This window comes from Schistocerca cancellata, chromosome 8, assembly GCF_023864275.1.
Source record: "Schistocerca cancellata isolate TAMUIC-IGC-003103 chromosome 8, iqSchCanc2.1, whole genome shotgun sequence".
Classification (NCBI taxonomy): Eukaryota; Metazoa; Arthropoda; class Insecta; order Orthoptera; family Acrididae; genus Schistocerca; species Schistocerca cancellata.
The window spans coordinates 362,427,615-362,446,662 of NC_064633.1; the positions used below are offsets into that span (position 1 = coordinate 362,427,615).

A 19,048-nucleotide genomic window follows, 5' to 3' on the forward strand; every position below is an offset into this window, starting at 1 on the left:
CACGACACTATGCAGCGCGGCACAGATGGGCCCAACAACATGCTGAGTGGACTGCTCAGGATTGGCATCATGTTCTCTTCACCGATGAGTGTCGCATATGCCTTCAACCAGACAATCGTTGGAGACGTGTATGGAGGCAACTCGGTCAGCCTGAGCGTCTTAGACACACTGTGCTAGGAGTGCAGCAAGGTGAAGGTTCCCTGCTGTTTTGGGGTGGCATTATGTGGGGCCGACGAACGCCGCTGGTGGTCATGGAAGGCGCCGTAAAGGCTATACGATACTTGAACGCCAGCCTACGATCGATAGTGCAACCATATCGGCAGCATATTGGCAAGGCATTCGTCTTCAAGGACGACAATTCACGCCCCCATCGTGCACATCTTGTGAATGAATGGTTCAAATGGCTCTGAGCACTATGGGACTTAACTTCTTTGGTCATCAGTCCCCTAGAACTTAGAACTACTTAAACCTAACTAACCTAAGGACATCACACACAACCATGCGCGAGGCAGGATTCGAACCTGCGACCGTAGCGTTCGCGCGGTTCCAAACTGTAGCGCCTAGAACCGCTCGGCCATTCACCCCCATCGTGCACATCTCGTGAATGAGTTCCTTCAGGATAACGACATTGCTCGACTAGAATGGCAAGCATGTTCTCCAGACACGAATCCCATAAAACATGCCTGGGATAGATTGGTAATGGCTGTTTATGGACGACATGACCCACCAACCACTCTGCGGGACCTATGCCGAATCGCCGTTGAGGAGTGGGACAATCTGGACCAATAGTGCCTTGATGAACTTGTGGATAGTATGCCACTACGAATACAGGCATGCATCAAAGCAAGAGGACGTGCTACTGGGTATTCGAGGTACCGATGTGTACAGCAATCTGGACCACTACCTCTTAAGGTCTCTCTGTATGGTGGTACAACATGCAATGTGTGGTTTTCATGAGCAATAAAAAGGGCGGAAATGATGTTTATGTTGATTTCTATTCCAATTTTCTGTACAGGCTCCGAAACTCTCGGGACCGAGGTGATGCAAAACTTTTTTTATGTGTGTAGTTGCGTAACTGTGGGCCCAAAATCTCCAATCTTGGAATCAACTTCCAGCATTGTGGCTTCTAACGTTAGTTCACATACATGGGCGAGCATGTCACTGGGTACACACCTGTGACCAAATCTTGATCTAAATACCGATAGACGCAACAGAATCTGCGTGCCATCCTATTGTAGGGGCTTATTAACTGTCGACAGGCCAACACTTAGACAACCAAGCCTAGCAGACAGACTTAAGGTTGGTCACAGGAAGCAGACAAAAACAGCCACATATGCATGCAGTAGCATCGTGACAACGAGGTATCAGCTCACCAAGAGGGAAAGCTTTGGCCAGCAATAAAACTGTAAGGCGGCCATGTGCAGTGACGGGCCTGCCTGAGGATGCTGGCCAGGCTGCAAATAACTTATTGGTTCATGTGGAGAGCGAAAGAAAATTAACTCAAGTGAAAGTAGATTGATTACTTGAATTATTAATTTCCTAACATTCGCCAGTTGGTTTGCAGTGCAGTCCACTACAAATTACATAAATTAATTGGACAGAGTGTCAGTCATTCAGTTGAGATTGGTTTGCTTTACAAGAAGACGATTTGCAAAAGTTAATTAGCGTACAGCGAGAGGTACATCGCAGTGGGATAATAGAAGAGAGTGCCAGCCCATGGAGGACACCAGTAATAATTGTAGCAAAATAAAGCTCAGTTGGGACCAAGGCACACAGATTCTGTTGTGTCTATCGGTATTTAGATCAAGATTTTGTCACAGGTGTGTACCCAGTGACAAACATCACAGAAACTTTAGATGATTTGCGGTAATGCCGTTATTTCACAACCAAGGAATTGTGAATTGGTTGCCGTCAGCTGGAGGGAACATCAGAGGATCGACCCAACCCTGCATTCACCATTCCACCCAGTCACTGAATGCCATTCAGACTGAAGAATGCGCTGGTGACATTTCATCACCTATTAGATGGAGTACAATGAGGCCTGAAACCAAAGTAATACACGGTACAGTTACATGACATTACAATTATTTCCAAGTGCATTTGGTATGTTTAAGGGACATCTTTATTTAAGGGACATCTTTATTCGATTACAAATGATAGAACTAACACTTAGTTCTGAAAAGTATCATTTTGTGTTGAAAGAATTTCATTATTTGAACCTAAGCCCCCAGCTCATGCAAGCGATCCAGGAATTTCCTACTCCTAGTCTGGAAAAAGCGCCATAGTCCTTCTTAAACTTGGTTAATTATTACGGGAAGTTTGTGCCGAAATTTACGAAAATAGCGAGACCCTTTGTATTTTTGTTAAAGAAGGGTACAAGAAGCTTTTGCTCGATTAAAGGACGTACTAGCTACTGGTCCTGCCTTCAATTTCCCAGATTATCAGAAACTATTCGCATTATCTTCTGATGCCCACAGCCACACCTTAGGGTGCATACTGAGTCACGAAATAGATGGAGCAGAGCATCGAATACCTTAGGCTTCTAGGCACCTATATAAGGCAGAAAATAATGCAAAAATGAATTTTTCACTGTGCAGAGGAGTGCGATCTGGTAAGAAACTTCCTGCCAGATTTAAACTGTGTGACATGCTGAGATTTGAACTCGGTACTTTTTTCTTTCGTGGACAAGTGTACTACTGAAAGGCTATCCAAGCATAACTCTCAAACGGTCCTCACAGCTTTACTCCTGCCATTACCTCATCTCCCATCTTTTGAGCCTGGGTATATGAAAACTAATGCCATGAATTTCAGTTTGAAGAAGGAAAATGACATTGTTAAATTAAATGTAGATGGCACCTCTACAGACTGTGTAACGAATGCAAACTTTCTAGGAATGAATGTTGATTCTCAGTTGAAGTGGTGTGAACACACAAAGATACTTGCAAGCAGAATGTCATCAGCATGTTATGCCGTTTGAATCCTGTCATCAGTGTGTAACATGCAGTGTCTTTTAGTTACATACTATTTATATGTACACTCAATTCTTAGCTATGGCATTCTTTTTTTGGGAACAAATGCACAAAGTACGAACATAATTTTCAAACTTCGGAAAAGAGCCATAAGAATAATAACCAAAAATAGTACTCGAGCTCATTGTAAAGGTCTGTTCAAAACACTAGGGACTTTACCTGCTGGTTATTACTGCACAAGCAGCTCTGTCCATGACCATGGAACAAGAGCTAGACTCAACTTACGTTTACCAAGAAAAAATAAACATAAAACTCAAAACAACGTTTTCTACCAAGGAATGAAACTGTTCAATAAATTACCAAAAGAGATTAAAGAAATTGCAAAAATACACTTACATAAAAAGCGAGCTAAAAAGTACCTGTTACGCAATACATTTTATACATTGAAGGATTAATTAGATAAAACAGAGTAGGGATGTGGTAAAAAAATGTTATACAAATAAATAATAATAATGATTATAAACATCCAACATTCCACATAATACCTTCACACTATGTTTCTTTCCTTCTTTTTTCCTTTTCTAGAAAAACTTACCCCCAAGCTATGCATAGCACAATACTAACACCTCTTTCTTAGCTCATCTCACTTATTATAGAGGGATGCTGACTCGGTTTTTCAGAATAGCAAACGGGAAACTGTGGTACAGAAAATGGCCCAGAGAACACCAGCGTGTCAGCGTGTGTGTGTGTGTGTGTGTGTGTGTGTGTGTGTGTGTGTGTGTGTGTGTGTGTGTGTATAGTGAGTGAAGTGTTAAGAAACGATGTGTGTATAGTGTGTGCAGTGACTTATAGTGAGATATGAGTGAACAGTGTGGCATTACATTATTTAATGAGTTATTTGTAAAAAAAGTGTTGTTCACCAGGGGTAAATCTAATGATTGCCTCTAACTAGAAGTCTGTAAATGTATGTGTATACGAATTAGCTTATTTTAAATTGGTCTAAACTTGGAAATACTTTGACATGTCCTATATCCTTGTAAAAAGAGATCTATGGATGCATACAGCTACTACTACTACTACTACTACTACTAGCCCAGACAAGGTCTGCAATAGGATGCGCGCAAGGGTTGTGCAGAGCAATGTAGCGCACACCCAGGAATGTTATTAGGCTCAGATCGACCATACGCAGTACACAGATGGCTGAATGGTTGCATACCTTCACTGTTCTGACACCAAAACGAATCGGAACAGACCGTCACAATCTTTCGTTCTCAGATTCCAACGCTTTCCAGCGCCCAAGCCAGTCGTTTCCAAATAGGGTTCCTGCTCAGAAGCCCATCAGTTTACCTTCGCGCAAAACATACCAAGCATTGCCGGTTTTTTTTATTATTATTTAATACACAAATGCCGCACACAAGTGCTAGTTAATACATATTGTAATTGCATCACATTTACGACCACTAGAACGTATTCTGTTTGAAGAAATGAACATGAGAGGGATTACTGCGAATCTTATGCCACGACTGCTTAATGATCAGCAGCAACATCACATGGAGTTCTGTAGGGAACTTGAACAGTTGCTTCAAGACTATCTATACTTCCTTCCCAACATTGTCACTGATGATGCACGTTGTGTTTATGGCTGTGACCCCGCAAGAAAGCAACAATCGTCGCTATGAGAGATTCCTACGTTACCTTGACAAAAAACGCTAGACTAGTGAAGAGTAACGCTAATGCCTTGATGATATGTCATATTGATGAGCATCTACATAAATAACTCGTTCCTCTGCCACGGGCTTTCCTCAAAGTATTCCACCACGATGTTCTAAGGCGTTTGTAGGAGAATATAAGGAGAAAACATCCACAGAAGTGGCGTACGAACGACCGGGTTCGCCACCAAGACAAAGCACGACCGAATTCATTCTTTATTATTTAGGAATTTTTCAATAAAAACAAGATACCAGTTGTCCCCTGTCCGCCTTACTCACCAGACTTAGTTTCGTATGAATTTTTCTACTTCCCCAAGATGAAAGTTCAATTGAAGAGACAATGATTTGATACTGAGGAGGAAATTCAAGTGAACTGCAGAGGTTACTTAACACCCTAACAAAGACAGACTTCCAGGATGTATTTCCAGAATAGCAGAAACGTTGTGATCGGTGATTCCTCTCCCAAGGTAACTGTTTTGAACGGGAAGATTCTGAGTAAGATCTAAATAAGTCGTAATAATTTTAACTAATATATTCGGGAACTTTTGGATACCACCTCTTATTTCCACTTCTCTACAGAAGACAATGTGAAGATAATGCTAATTAGACGTCCCTGAGAGGAGCTTACCTGCAGAGTGCTGGCTGTAACCCCACAGGAGATGTCTGCCACAGTCGCGTGGTGTCCAGCTACCCATCCAGTTGGCTCCAGGTACTTCTCCAGGTTTCCAAGAGCATCATATATGGCGTCTCTAGCGTCCGCATCCACATTTCTTTTCCCCAGGAAGAAAACAGGAAACTGCAATTATGTAAGAGCGTCAGTAAGATACCGTCTGCTACTTTAATCTGGAATTCAGGGTGATGGATACTTAAAATGACTGGACACTATCGACGAAAATACATAACTTAATAAAAAATCATAAAATAGGAAACTTAAGTTCCTGTTTCTTCATTTTACAGCTACATCTCTACATCTTCCACACAGGTAATTAAACAGTCCGTGTAAGCACAAAAATCGTGATTCATGTCTGGTTACTAGTCTTTGGCTTATCACATACTCCTTCTTACCTGAAATAGTGGAAGATATTGATTAAAAAAAACTGTGACCATTACCGTATTATCTATCATGCAAAAAACGGCACTCGACTACGTAAATTGTAGTATGTGGCTAAATAAATCTGAACATAATTAAATAAGGTACTCTTCAGTCTTAACTAGGTATAGAAAATAGTATGTATCCTTAGATTCTCAAGTAACTAGAAATGAGGTAGCATCTGACTGGAGTAACGAAACGTGAAGTGTTCCTCAGGGTTCTCTACTAGGGCGGCTTCTTTTCCAGACATACACAAATTGTCTACCTTAGATGCAACTGGACACTCTAGTACTGTTCTGTTTATGAATGATACAAGTTCAACTACATCTACGTCTACACTCTGCAAGCCACTTTATAGTATTTGGCGCAGGTTACTTCGAATGCTAATGCCACTTGTCACTTTTCCTGCTCCAGCCACAAATAGTTTATGGGAAGAATCAATGCTAGTAAATCTCCATGTGACTTCCAATCCCTCTAATTTTACATTCATGGACGTTTTGCAAGGTATACGTTGGAGGCAGCACATATTGGATGACTCTTGTAGAGATTGACAATCCCAGAACTTTAACAGTAAATCACTCAGTGGTCCAAAACGTGTCTCTCGCAGTGTCTGCCACTCAAATTGGCTGAACATCTCCATGATAGAGAAGGGGAAAACTGTTCTTTTCAGAGATTGGATCAGAGCTGTTCACTCCCTGAAATGAACTAGCTCTTTTTCATGACTCACCACTCATTCACAATAGAAAATAAATGGAAGGCACATTGCCCTTTAAACTTGGTTTATTCCAGTACTATACCTGTATTTTGATCTTATTTGATCCTATTTTGAAGTAACACAGATAATGAGTAAGAATTTTGTATTGTTTATTGAAATTTCCATGATATGACAAAGTTTTTGATTGTTGATTTATTTTCCACTATCGTGGTTTTGGCTTTGTAGCCATTATCATGTGCAAAGGTGAAATATTTATTACATATCTGAATGATTGTAATATTGTGACAACAATCATTCAGACATGTCAGATATGTAATAAATATTTCACCTTTGCACGTGATAATGGCTACAAAGCTAAAATAGCATGCTGATAACGACACTTTTGAGTGCCCCGCAAAACAAACCTCCACATCTAAATAGTGATAGTGTGAAATGAAGTAATAATAAAACTTAATCAAATTGTTGCATTTTCATTCATAAAGTACAGTATGACTGTAGCCCGCAATGAAGGAAATATCACTGATAGGTTTATATTACATCCTGCATCACTTTGAGATAGAAAAGTTATACATTTCATCCGGTGGAAAAAATAAAAATATTACAATAAAATTCTAAGTATTTCTATCAGGTAGGGAAATTTTGAAAATAATACTGATTCATATTATGTAAACAAACTTTAATTGCATAAAAAGTAACATACAAAAACTGTAATATATTTTAGTATGCACAGTCGACACACACAATGGGTATATTTTATAGGAAAAACTAATCAATGTTCTGGTTTATAAATAAAATTTGTTCAATTTTACTAGAAGTGAGTCTGTTCCTTCTGTTGTTGCATATTTGTCCTGCTTTTGAGAAGATACGCTCACAGGGAACTGATGTAGCCGGGATGCATAATATTTGCAGGACTAGTTCATACAGTGTTGGGTACAGCAACCTTCTAGTGCCCCACCAGTTTAATGGATCGCTGTTTCTACACAAATATGTCTCAGACAAATATTTGTCTAGTTCGACAATTGCTGCACATCCCGGGTCATGACTTCCTTGGAGCTGATTTATTGTTTCATCGAAGTCCTCCCAAATTCAAGAGCTCTCGCCTGTTATGGTGGTAACTGGTTCAGATCGTTGATGTGTTTCTTCTTGTTGAGCTAGCAGTGATTTCATTTTTGCTATTACACTCGTGTAGCAGTCATGGAACGTCGACTCATCAGCAAATCCTTGTTTTTTGAACCGGGAGTCCAATAAAGTTGCTTGTGCAACCACTTCATTGCTGGAGATGACCCCAAATCGCTCTGACACATTTTGCGATACGTTTATCGGTTCGCTCGCAATTAAAACGTAAACTCGAGTGTCCATAATAAAAAAATCCTATAGTAAGAGGAGTCGTCAGGAACCTAATCTGATCAGTTTAAACAAATAAAAATAAAATAAAAACAAATGATGTATACATAACATAATTACGTAATATACATACCGGTATTACTACGAAGAACAATATCCAGTAGAGACGAACTCCAATGTAGAGGCGCTGAGTCAAGCAGGTCGAGCCGCGAGCTGTATTACTGCGTGAGCTAAGACCGCAGAGACCAGAGTGACACCTGAGTTGCTTTGCTCAACACTCTGGCTAGAGTCGAGAACGGTGGGGTGAGCGTTGAGCAGGCGAGTTCCGAGGGTGGGGGGAGCGGTGAACGGCCACCAGTCACCCGCTCCGAGACAAATTGTCGGTTCTCTTACGAGCAGGTTGTTGCAAGTAGTTCTTATGTTCTCCGCTAGGAGGCTCTCTGTCCTGTTGCTTGCATCAACTGCCCAGAGGGCAGGACGTGCGACTGAAATGAGCGCCGACGGAGTGCAATGCTAAGTTAAGGTGCGCCAGACACTGCACGTGGCAGAGGAAGCACAGAGATCGTACGGCATATGTGAAACACAAAATCCAATGGGGCGCTGCACAATGCAGGCAGCCAAGGCAGAAGCAGGGCAGAGGCCGGCGCTGGCTGTGTTGTGTGGTGTGCAGTGTGCTCTGACCAGCAGAGGCCCCGCTGATCTGCTCTGACTCTCTCTCTCTCTCTCTATCTATCTCTCTCTCTCTCTCTCTCTCTCTCTCTCTGCTGTGGGTAATGTTTGGAGCTACCGTTCTTTTTTTCTGAATCACTGATTGTTCACTCCTTTGAAAGATTCAGCTCTATGAATCAGTTCAGGAGAGGGTCCCCCATCTCTAATCAGGAGACCGCTCTGGTAGCTGAGTGATCAGCGCGACAAAATGTCAATCCGAAGGGCCCGGTTCGGAAATATTCTGCGCTCAGGGACTGGGTGTTGTGTTGTCCTAATCATCATCATTTCATCCCCATCGAAGCGCCAGTAGCCGAAGTAGTGTCAAATTGAAAGAACTGCACCCGGCGAACGGTCTACCCGATGGGAGGCCATAGTCACACGACATTTACATTTTTTTACCATTTCAGGAATATGTAATGAAACTTGACTTGGCTGATAACCCAAGAGAACTTCATCATCGAAGCTCGTTTGTTTGTGCATTTCAAACTGCCTTGTATGCGGCAGTGCAAGGATCTGCCTATGTATGTCAAACTGTATTGCATCCACCAAAAAAAGTTTCTAGCTCCATAACTAAAACTGATGGAAATTTGCTTTAAATTACATTGTAAGTGGTTTAAATACATCAATAACATGACAGAAAAAAACTTTTCTACTTTAAAAAAATATAAATCGTTGCTGCAATTCTCTAAGATATAACTAAAAAACTGTCTAATGAAACAAGTTTACTGTTACCTGTCACAATTTATTTCTACGACGCGTATCAGAAGTTTAAACCTCCATCATCAGATGGATTTACATGAATTGCCGCGACAAATGCGTGTTGTGTTACGACATTAGTAATGAGTCATACACACATTTCGCCTCACATTGTATTTTACGTGTACAAGTAGGGTAACTTTGTAACTGTCCATCACGGAAATGTACACACATCAAAAAAACTTTTGCATCACCTCGGTTCCGAGAATTCCGGTACCTGTACAGAAAATTGGAATAGAGATCAACATAAACAACATTTCTGCCCTTTTTATTCTTCATGAATACCACACATTGCATTTTGTACCAGCAAACAGCGAGACCTTCAGAGGTGGTGGCCCAGATTGATGTACCCACCGGTACCTGCAATACCCAGTAGCACGTCCTCCTGCATTGATGCACGCCTGTATTCATCATGGAATACTATCTACAAGTTCATCAAGGCACTGTTGGTCCAGATTGCCCCACACCTCAACTGCGATTCGGCGTAGATCCCTCAGAGTGGTTGGTGGGTCACGTCGTCCATGAACAGCCCTTTTCAATCTATCCCAGGCATGTTCGATAGGGTTCATGTCTGGAGAACATGCTGTCCACTCTAGTCGAGTGATGTCGTTATCCTGAAGGAACTCATTCACAAGATGTGCACGATGGGGGCGCGAATTCTCGTCCATGAAGACGAATGCCTCGCCAATTTGCTGCCGATATGGTTGCACTGTCGGTCGGAGGATGGCATTCACGTATCGTACAGCCGTTACGGCGCCTTCCACGACCACCAGCGCCGTTCGTCGGCCCCACATAATGCCACCCCAAAACATCAGGGAACCTCCACCTTGCTGCATTCGCTGGACAGTGTGCTTAAGGCGTTCAGCCTGACCGGGTTGCCTCCAAACACGTCTCCGATGATTGTCTGGTGGAAGGCATATGCGACACTCATCGATGAAGACAACGTGATGCCAATCCTGAGCGTTCCGTTCGGCATGTTGTTGGGCCCATCTGTACCCCGCTGCATGGTGTCGTGGTTGCAAAGATGAATCTAGCCATGGACATCTAAGGTGAAGCTGCTCATCATGCAGCCTATTGCGCACCTTTTGAGATGCAACACGACGTCCTGTGGCTGCACGAAAAGCATTATTCAACTTGGTGGTATTGCTGTCAGGGTTCCTCCGAGCCGGTCATCTACTGCAGTTGTAGACCTTGGGCGGCCTGAGCGAGGCTTGTCATCGACAGTTCCTGTCTCTCTGAATCTCCTTCATGTTCGAACAACATCGCTTTGATTCACTCCGAGACGCCTGGACACGTCTCTTGTTAAGAGCACTTCCCGGCACAAAGTAACAATGCGGACCCAATAGAATCGCGAAATGGACCGTCTAGGCTTGCTTGAACTACAGACAACACAAGCCGTGCACCTCCTTCCTGGTGGAATTCCTGGAACTGATCGGTTGTCTGACCCCCTCCATCTAATAGGCGCTGCTCGTGCATGGTTGTTTATATCTTTGGGCGGGTTTAGCGACATCTCTGGACAGTCAAAGGGTCTGTGTCTGTGATACGATATCCACAGTCAACGTCTACCTTCAGGAGTTCTGGGAATCGGTGTGATGCAAAACTTTTTTTGATGTGTGTAGTATTAAAAAGTGAATTGTTATACTTATTCATTTTGCCACTGCTGGAAACATAATTATTTCAAATTACCTTTATACTTAATGTTACCAACATGCCATATAGGTTACCTAAATGTGTACAAAGTATTAAGTTGTGTAAAAATGGCAAAAATGAATCTGTGGCAATTGGAGATATTTATACTTATATTTCTGTTCATTTATGCAACCAAAGAGCTCCACAACGTTTTCTACAAAATAGTGTTATGTTTTATTGTATGTTCTTTGTACTTATTAGATTCTACACTCCTGGAAATTGAAATAAGAACACCGTGAATTCATTGTCCCAGGAAGGGGAAACTTTATTGACACATTCCTGGGGTCAGATACATCACATGATCACACTGACAGATCCACAGGCACATAGACACAGGCAACAGAGCATGCACAATGTCGGCACTAGTACAGTGTATATCCACCTTTCGCAGCAATGCAGGCTGCTATTCTCCCATGGAGACGATCGTAGAGATGCTGGATGTAGTCCTGTGGAACGGCTTGCCATGCCATTTCCACCTGGCGCCTCAGTTGGACCAGCGTTCGTGCTGGACGTGCAGACCGCGTGAGACGACGCTTCATCCAGTCCCAAACATGCTCAATGGGGGACAGATCCGGAGATCTTGCTGGCCAGGGTAGTTGACTTACATCTTCTAGAGCACGTTGGGTGGCACGGGATACATGCGGACGTGCATTGTCCTGTTGGAACAGCAAGTTCCCTTGCCGGTCTAGGAATGGTAGAACGATGGGTTCGATGACGGTTTGGATGTACCGTGCACTATTCAGTGTCCCCTCGACGATCACCAGTGGTGTACGGCCAGTGTAGGAGATCGCTCCCCACACCATGATGCCGGGTGTTGGCCCTGTGTGCCTCGGTCGTATGCAGTCCTGATTGTGGCGCTCACCTGCACGGCGCCAAACACGCATACGACCATCATTGGCACCAAGGCAGAAGCGACTCTCATCGCTGAAGACGACACGTCTCCATTCGTCCCTCCATTCACGCCTGTCGCGACACCACTGGAGGCGGGCTGCACGATGTTGGGGCGTGAGCGGAAGACGGCCTAACGGTGTGCGGGACCGTAGCCCAGCTTCATGGAGACGGTTGCGAATGGTCCTCGCCGATACCCCAGGAGCAACAGTGTCCCTAATTTGCTGGGAAGTGGCGGTGCGGTCCCCTACGGCACTGCGTAGGATCCTACGGTCCGGTCCCAGGTCGACGGGCACGTGCACCTTCCGCCGACCACTGGCGACAACATCGATGTACTGTGGAGACCTCACGCCCCACGTGTTGAGCAATTCGGCGGTACGTACACCCGGCCTCACGCATGCCCACTATACGCCCTCGCTCAAAGTCCGTCAACTGCACATACGGTTCACGTCCACACTGTCGCGGCATGCTACCAGTGTTAAAGACTGCGATAAAGCTCCGTATGCCACGGCAAACTGCAAACTGGCTGACACTGACGGCGGCGGTGCACAAATGCTGCGCAGCTAGCGCCATTCGACGGCCAACACCGCGGTTCCTGGTGTGTCCGCTGTGCCGTGCGTGTGATCATTGCTTGTACAGCCCTCTCGCAGTGTCCGGAGCAAGTATGGTGGGTCTGACACACCGGTGTCAATGTGTTCTTTTTTCCATTTCCAGGAGTGTAGATGCCTTGTGGTGTAAACACAACAGAAAAAGGAGTCTGTGACTGCTGGAAGCATTTTTCTTTTTAACTTTGACGTTTACATTTTCGTTTAACCTTTCAAATAAATATCACTTCAGAACTATGAGCCATCTAGTGAAGTAATGTTACGTTTTCGTCTTCTTCTACTAGACAGTGGCAAAGCCGTAGCACAATGAATAACATGTATTAATTCAGATAAATCCACCTGACGATCTGTGTTTAAATCTCTGAAACTTCTCGTGGAAATAAATTGTAGCTGGTAACGGTAGACTTGTTTCATTCGACACCAGTAACAGCCACAGTAAAGACTAACCAGAAATAATCACATTTAAAGTAAATAAACTACATAGATAACTCTGCAGATACACATATCTTATTTTAACCTTTTAAACAAATATTTCTTTCACTTATTATTTTGTAAATTACAGGCAAAAGCACCTAATCTGAAACACCGTGTATATACACCAACCCTAAGGATTTTTGTGGAGGGTGTTGTGAGACTGGACAAATGCTCCAAGTAATTAGAGTGTCTTTTTTTATTTAGAAGTACGAAGAAACTATAGTAAAGGTGTAAATTTTACAGGAAAATGTACGTGTACATTTATTATCTTCACTTTAGAGATAAAACTTCGCTAATAGTTAGGACACGAGCGTAATTACTGGGACGATCACATCGCACTAAGGACTGAAGCAATAACGACACGTGTGAACATACATGATAAGCAACGTTCTAGGGTGGCGCCTAAGTCAGGTTCCTGTGGCGCAGGATTGGCCTAAATCATATCGCAGTTTTGTTAATTCTAAATCACGAGGAGTAATATTTCACTGCGTCTAAAGCTTGGTGCATTTGTAGACATCACAGACTGGCAATATTTTCGATTTTAACACTGACGAACTTTGGAATGTTTCCGCAGCAATAGGACTCTGGAGCAGTGTCACAGTCTCCCCTTGTGATTTAGGCGAGCGTAATGAGACGGCCTATTCAGGGCTACCCGTCAGGATGGGCGAGAGAAATGGTGGGGAAGCGGACAGATTCAAGCCGGAGTGTGCAGTGAAACTGTGGTAGCAATGACAGATATTTATTCAAGCAACCTTGTACAGCACTCCGGCCCGCCTCCGAGCTGCACTATGTGCGTGCAAACCCAGTCAAGCGCAAAATACGCTGACGCGTCCCGATCATGTGTGGTGGCGTCTGTTGTCCTGGCTCAAGGTGGTTGCTGCCACAACAGCAAAGGCGAGTGCGGACCACTCACGCCCTCCGGAGTAGTGTCGGCTAAGAACCTCCGCGTTTACTAGTTGTCCCTATGTCATGCACTTGAGTGCGTTAGCCGATGCTGGATGTCCTGATGCGGAGCAGTGCCCCGGTCAGCCCACAGGGGTAGACCAGGACGGTGGCCGAAGTCGTCTAGGTGGCTAGGAGGCCATGCGGTCACGCGCTTCCTCCAGCCGGATCGTAGACAGTTTGCAGTTCATCAGCCGAAGTCGCTCTGAGGGCGGAGGCTGATTTTACCCTAACTCCCCGCATTGGTGAAACTTCCCAAAAGTCCCACAGCAGCCACACAACAGGTATGGCGTGCCGGAACTCGATGAGTTAATCACCAGTAGATTGTCAACCGATTTCATCACAAAGGGCAGGTTATGGCTTTTCTGAAACCCAAAAGCCCGTCATTCTCTCCGATTCAACATACAGACAGAATGGCAGCACGGCTGTATCCCTTGGACCCCTAAGCTTCATTATTTATACCCTCACAGCTACTCTTCTGTCGTCGTCCTACCAGGTGGGAACTAGTAAGTTTACTTCGTCGCACGTGTCCTTTCAGCTTTTCCTAGCTCGCTCTGCCCCAAGCACAGGGAGCTAGGCCCACTTAAATTTGCAACATGTGAGTTTCTCGGTAGCATGCAAGGGCCCCAGTTATAGAATATTACTTCACTCTCGGTCATACCGCGTTAGCTGTTCCATGCACTCGACTTTGACAGGCGTCACAAACTCCCGTCTGCCCGAAGTGTTTTGTCGTAATGTTAAAATACTGTTCAGAGGCTTACTCGATTAACACATGGGTTGGGCAGGTCTCTACTGCTTGGGCGCGCATAGGAATTAAACTTTTAAAAAAATCATAATTCGTGCTCCGAACTTTTTTGGGGCACAGCACGCCTCCCTTCTTTCGAAAGATTCGTACCGAATCTTGGAAGATGCGTATTTAATTAAAATTACTCTTTACTAAAAAATTCCGTGATTGCAATACCCAGCTCCAACTCAGCTGTCCGACATTGGTTCCTCCCTTATCAACCACTAACATGAGCTCACTCTCAAAATGCGTCTCCAGGGCCTTATTACCAAACAGCCCTTAATCTACTGCTTATACTACTTCATACAGAGGTTCTACTTCAATGAACTGTTCCCATGGCCTATGTTGACTAACCACTCGACTGGCAGTTGATGCATCGGTTGACCTGTTGACTGTGTCTATATGTGATTATTGTAGAAATAAAATTGCAAATACCAAGTAGAAAAACGCCGCAACTGGTAGCTGAAATACTTATCGATATAATCTTATGCTGACGATTTTCTTGTAAACTTTGGACATGTTGTAACACCCGCTCCACTGAAATTTACCTCTGCTGTGATTCAATAAATTTTTCTACTGTATGCATAAGTTCAGGGTTGAGGGTAGCATTAAGGTAAGTTAAATTTGGGTCGGTAATACCCTTAGTGAACCTTCCAGTTCAAATGGTTCAAATGGCTCTGAGCACTATGGGACTTAACATCTGTGGTCATCAGTCCCCTAGAACTTAGAACTACTTAAACCTAACTAACCTAAGGACATCACACACATCCATGCCCGAGGCAGGATTCGAACCTGCGACCGTAGCGGTCACGCAGTTCCAGACTGAAGCGCCTAGAACCGCACGGCCACACCGGCCGGCGAACCTTCCGCCCAATAGAACGTATTTCGTGTCAATTTCATGACAATCCTATCAATGAGAACCGTCAGAATACAGAAATCCTTCCCGACAATCTCACAAGCCATTTCGTTTACGATAATACCGCTTCCTTGCAACTCTTCAACCTGTTTACCTTCTCCATAGCAAATTGCCAATACAGTTTCTGGCGAGAAGAGAGCGTATAGTAAGTGGCTCCCTTCCTTCTGAAACTAATACCGTGTGGACAAGATGTCCTTTTCGCAACTCGTTCATTCGTTTTCCCTAAAATCATACTCGCCTCAGATGTCCTCATATCCGCCTGTATCGGTCTTTCTGAACAATACTCGCTTGTGCACACTTCTCTAAAGTCGCAAACAAGATACCCACATGAGGTTCTCTGTTATCCGAAGTAAACAGTGCCTCGTGCGCCCTTATTATCACCCATTTCTCTATTACACACAAAGTCGCCACCTGAGAAAAGAAATTGCTCATCATTCCCTCCCTCCTTCCAAGACGACTAACCAATAGCAAAGAAACCTAACAATAATCCTACAATGATAAAAAAACACGTGGTAACGACATAAAAACACTAAATCCAACGGAACGGAACACAATGCAAAACATACTCATAACATAAACGTCAAGAATAAATCCAACACGACCATAAATAGCCAGGAAACTGAGAACATAACTGATTACGTGGCCTCAAAGCATAAGGCATGCCTTGTACCTTGCGCTGTCTAACTGCTAGAGGTTCTTTCTTCCTGCCTAATGCAGCTCTGCATGCCAGGTCGGTAGCAGTTAATTGTGGTACCGCATCCACCAAACTCGTAAAAGGTTTTACCCGACTGATGTGAACAATAGACGTTTCAGCAGGAAACTGTACTTTTACGATAACTGGTCAGGTCATCTCCACGACCCGATATAGTCCATGATATTTGCTCAATAGCTTCTTTGTGTTTGCCTACCGTTTACAGGGATCTGTGACCAACACACACTAACCTTTGCGATACTGCGGTAGTTTGCCCATGCACTTATTCGGCAGTTCCTGGCATTCCAGAAACTTCGTGTTCGTCTTTTGTAAGTTTCTCCATACCTCTCGTGTTCTTCTCTCAATCTTCTTCATTGATTCGCAAATCGGTCCTAATTTAGGGGGCCGCCATCTCTGTCCCGTACACTACCTCAGGTGCTAACAAGCCTGTTCCCGTATGGAACCTTCGAGTGGTACGCAGAAACCACACATAGAAAACAGGTATCCCAGTTGTAGAATCTAGAATTAACGTAAAAACTTAACATTTTTGAAATGGTCTTATGGACACATTCCGCCCTACCAGTAGTTTGAAGGTGGACCGGGCTCGTTCATAATTTCCAGATTTGTACCAGGATGTTGTTGTTGTTGTGGTCTTCAGTCCTGAGACTGGTTTGATGCAGCTCTCCATGCTACCCTATCCTGTGCAAGCTTCTTCATCTCCCAGTACCTACTGCAACCTACATCCTTCTGAATCTGCTTAGTGTATTCATCTCTTGGTCTCCCACTACGATTTCTACCCTCCGCGCTGCCCTCCAATGCTAAATTTGTGATCCCTTGATGCCTCAGAATAGTCCTACTAACCGGTCCCTCCTTTTTGTCAAGTTGTCAAGTTGTGCTCCCCAATTCTATTCAACTCTTCATCATTAGTTATGTGATCTACCCATCTAATCTTCAGCATTCTTCTGTAGCACCACATTTCGAAAGCTTCTATTCACTCCTTGTCCAAACTATTTATCGTCCATGTTTCACTTCCATACATGGCTACACTCCATACAAATACTTTCAGAAACGACTTCCTCACACTTAAATCTATACTCGATGTTAACAAATTTCTCTTCTTCAGAAACGCTTTCCTTGCCATTGCCAGTCTACATTTTATATCTTCTCTACTTCGACCATCATCAGTTATTTTGCTCCCCAAATAGCAAAACTCTTTTACTACTTTAAGTGTCTCATTTCCTAATCTAATTCCCTCAGCATCACCCGACATAATTCGACCACATTCCATTATCCTCGTTTTGCTTTTGTTGATGTTCATCTTATATCCTCCTTTCAAGACACTGTCCATTCCGTTCAACTGCTCTTCCAAGTCCTTTGCTGTCTCTGACAGAATTACAATGTCATCGGCGAACCGCAAAGTTTTTATTTCTTCTCCATGGATTTCAATACCAACTCCGAATTTTTCTTTTGTTTCCTTTACTGCTTGCTCAATATACAGATTGAATAACATTGGGGAAAGGCTACAACCCTGTCTCACTCCCTTCCCAACCACTGCTTCCCTTTCATGCCCTCGACTCTTATAACTGCCATCTGGTTTCTGTACAAATTGTAAATAGCCTTTCGCTCCCTGTATTTTACCCCTGCCGCCTTTAGAATTTGAAAGAGAGTATTCCAGTCAACATTGTCAAAAGCTTTCTCTAAGTCTACAAATGCTAGAAACTTAGGTTTGCCTTTCCTTAATCTTTCTTCGAAGATATGTACCAGCATAGGTGTTTCATAAATTCTGAAACAAGGTTCATAGCCTGATCCATGACTAAGGTATCAGGCGCTCCAAACTTAATTATGCAACCGCTAACTAATGGCTGTACAGCAGTTCTGACATGTTGGTCTGGAATTGCTACCATTACTAGAAACAATGAGAAATGATCGATGATCGTAAGCGCATACCTATTCGCTGTAGGCGTTCTGTTAGATGGTCCGTAAACGTCAAATTTGAAATGGCTTCGACACCTCTGGTAACCTCTGTAAACGGATTTTATGCCTAGAAATACCTGCTCTCTGTACGCATGGTGCACAGTCTCTGACATACTGCTCCAGGTTGTACTTTTTATACCTCCACCAAACCCGATCCGCAGCACGCCTATCTGTTGCTCGTGGGCCACCTTGACCTTACAACATAAGGCAATGAGGCCGTTGTAGCACTTCCTTTTGAAAAACGTGGTCTGCGTTTCGTGACTCCTCTCAACAGATTCTCATGTATGATAAAGTTCGGCTGTGACTCAAAAGCCTGGCGATCTTTATCTTCTGCTTGTGCCTGATACCAACCCAACACATTCTTGCCAATGTACCCAGTATGGCTATGCGAATAACATGTCCGCATTTGCATGTTTTCTAGCAGGTTCTATACAGCCTCGCAATCAAACTCACTAAGCTTGACAGCCCAACGCGTTAGACGGCTAGAAGGGTCTTTTAGGCCAAGCAACCATTTCAATGAGTACATGACCACTAACGCTTCCTTTTCAGTTGTTACGTTCCGCCTTATTCAGCCGTCTCGAAGAAAACGCTACTGGATGCTGCTGTACATCTGCCCCAAAAGGCCGGCCGGAGTGGCCGAGCGGTTAAAGGCGCTACAGTCTGGAACCGCACGACCGCTACGACCGCAGGTTCGAATCCTGCCTCGGGCATGGATGTGTGTGATGTCCTTAGCTTAGTTAGGTTTAAGTAGTTCTAAGTTCTAGGGGACTTATGACCACAGCAGTTGAGTCCCA

The 19,048-nt window shown here is 43.8% G+C and overlaps 1 protein-coding gene across 1 annotated transcript in view; it reads right to left on the reverse strand.

Moving 5' to 3' along the window:
• Positions 1 to 19,048, reverse strand: part of LOC126094787 (glutathione S-transferase 1-like) — a 76,240-nt gene that overhangs the window by 13,886 nt on the left and 43,306 nt on the right. The window contains exon 5 of the mRNA XM_049909348.1: positions 5,307 to 5,474. Within this exon, the coding sequence (XP_049765305.1) occupies positions 5,307 to 5,474 (168 nt within the window). The remainder of the gene's footprint in view (positions 1 to 5,306; positions 5,475 to 19,048) is intronic.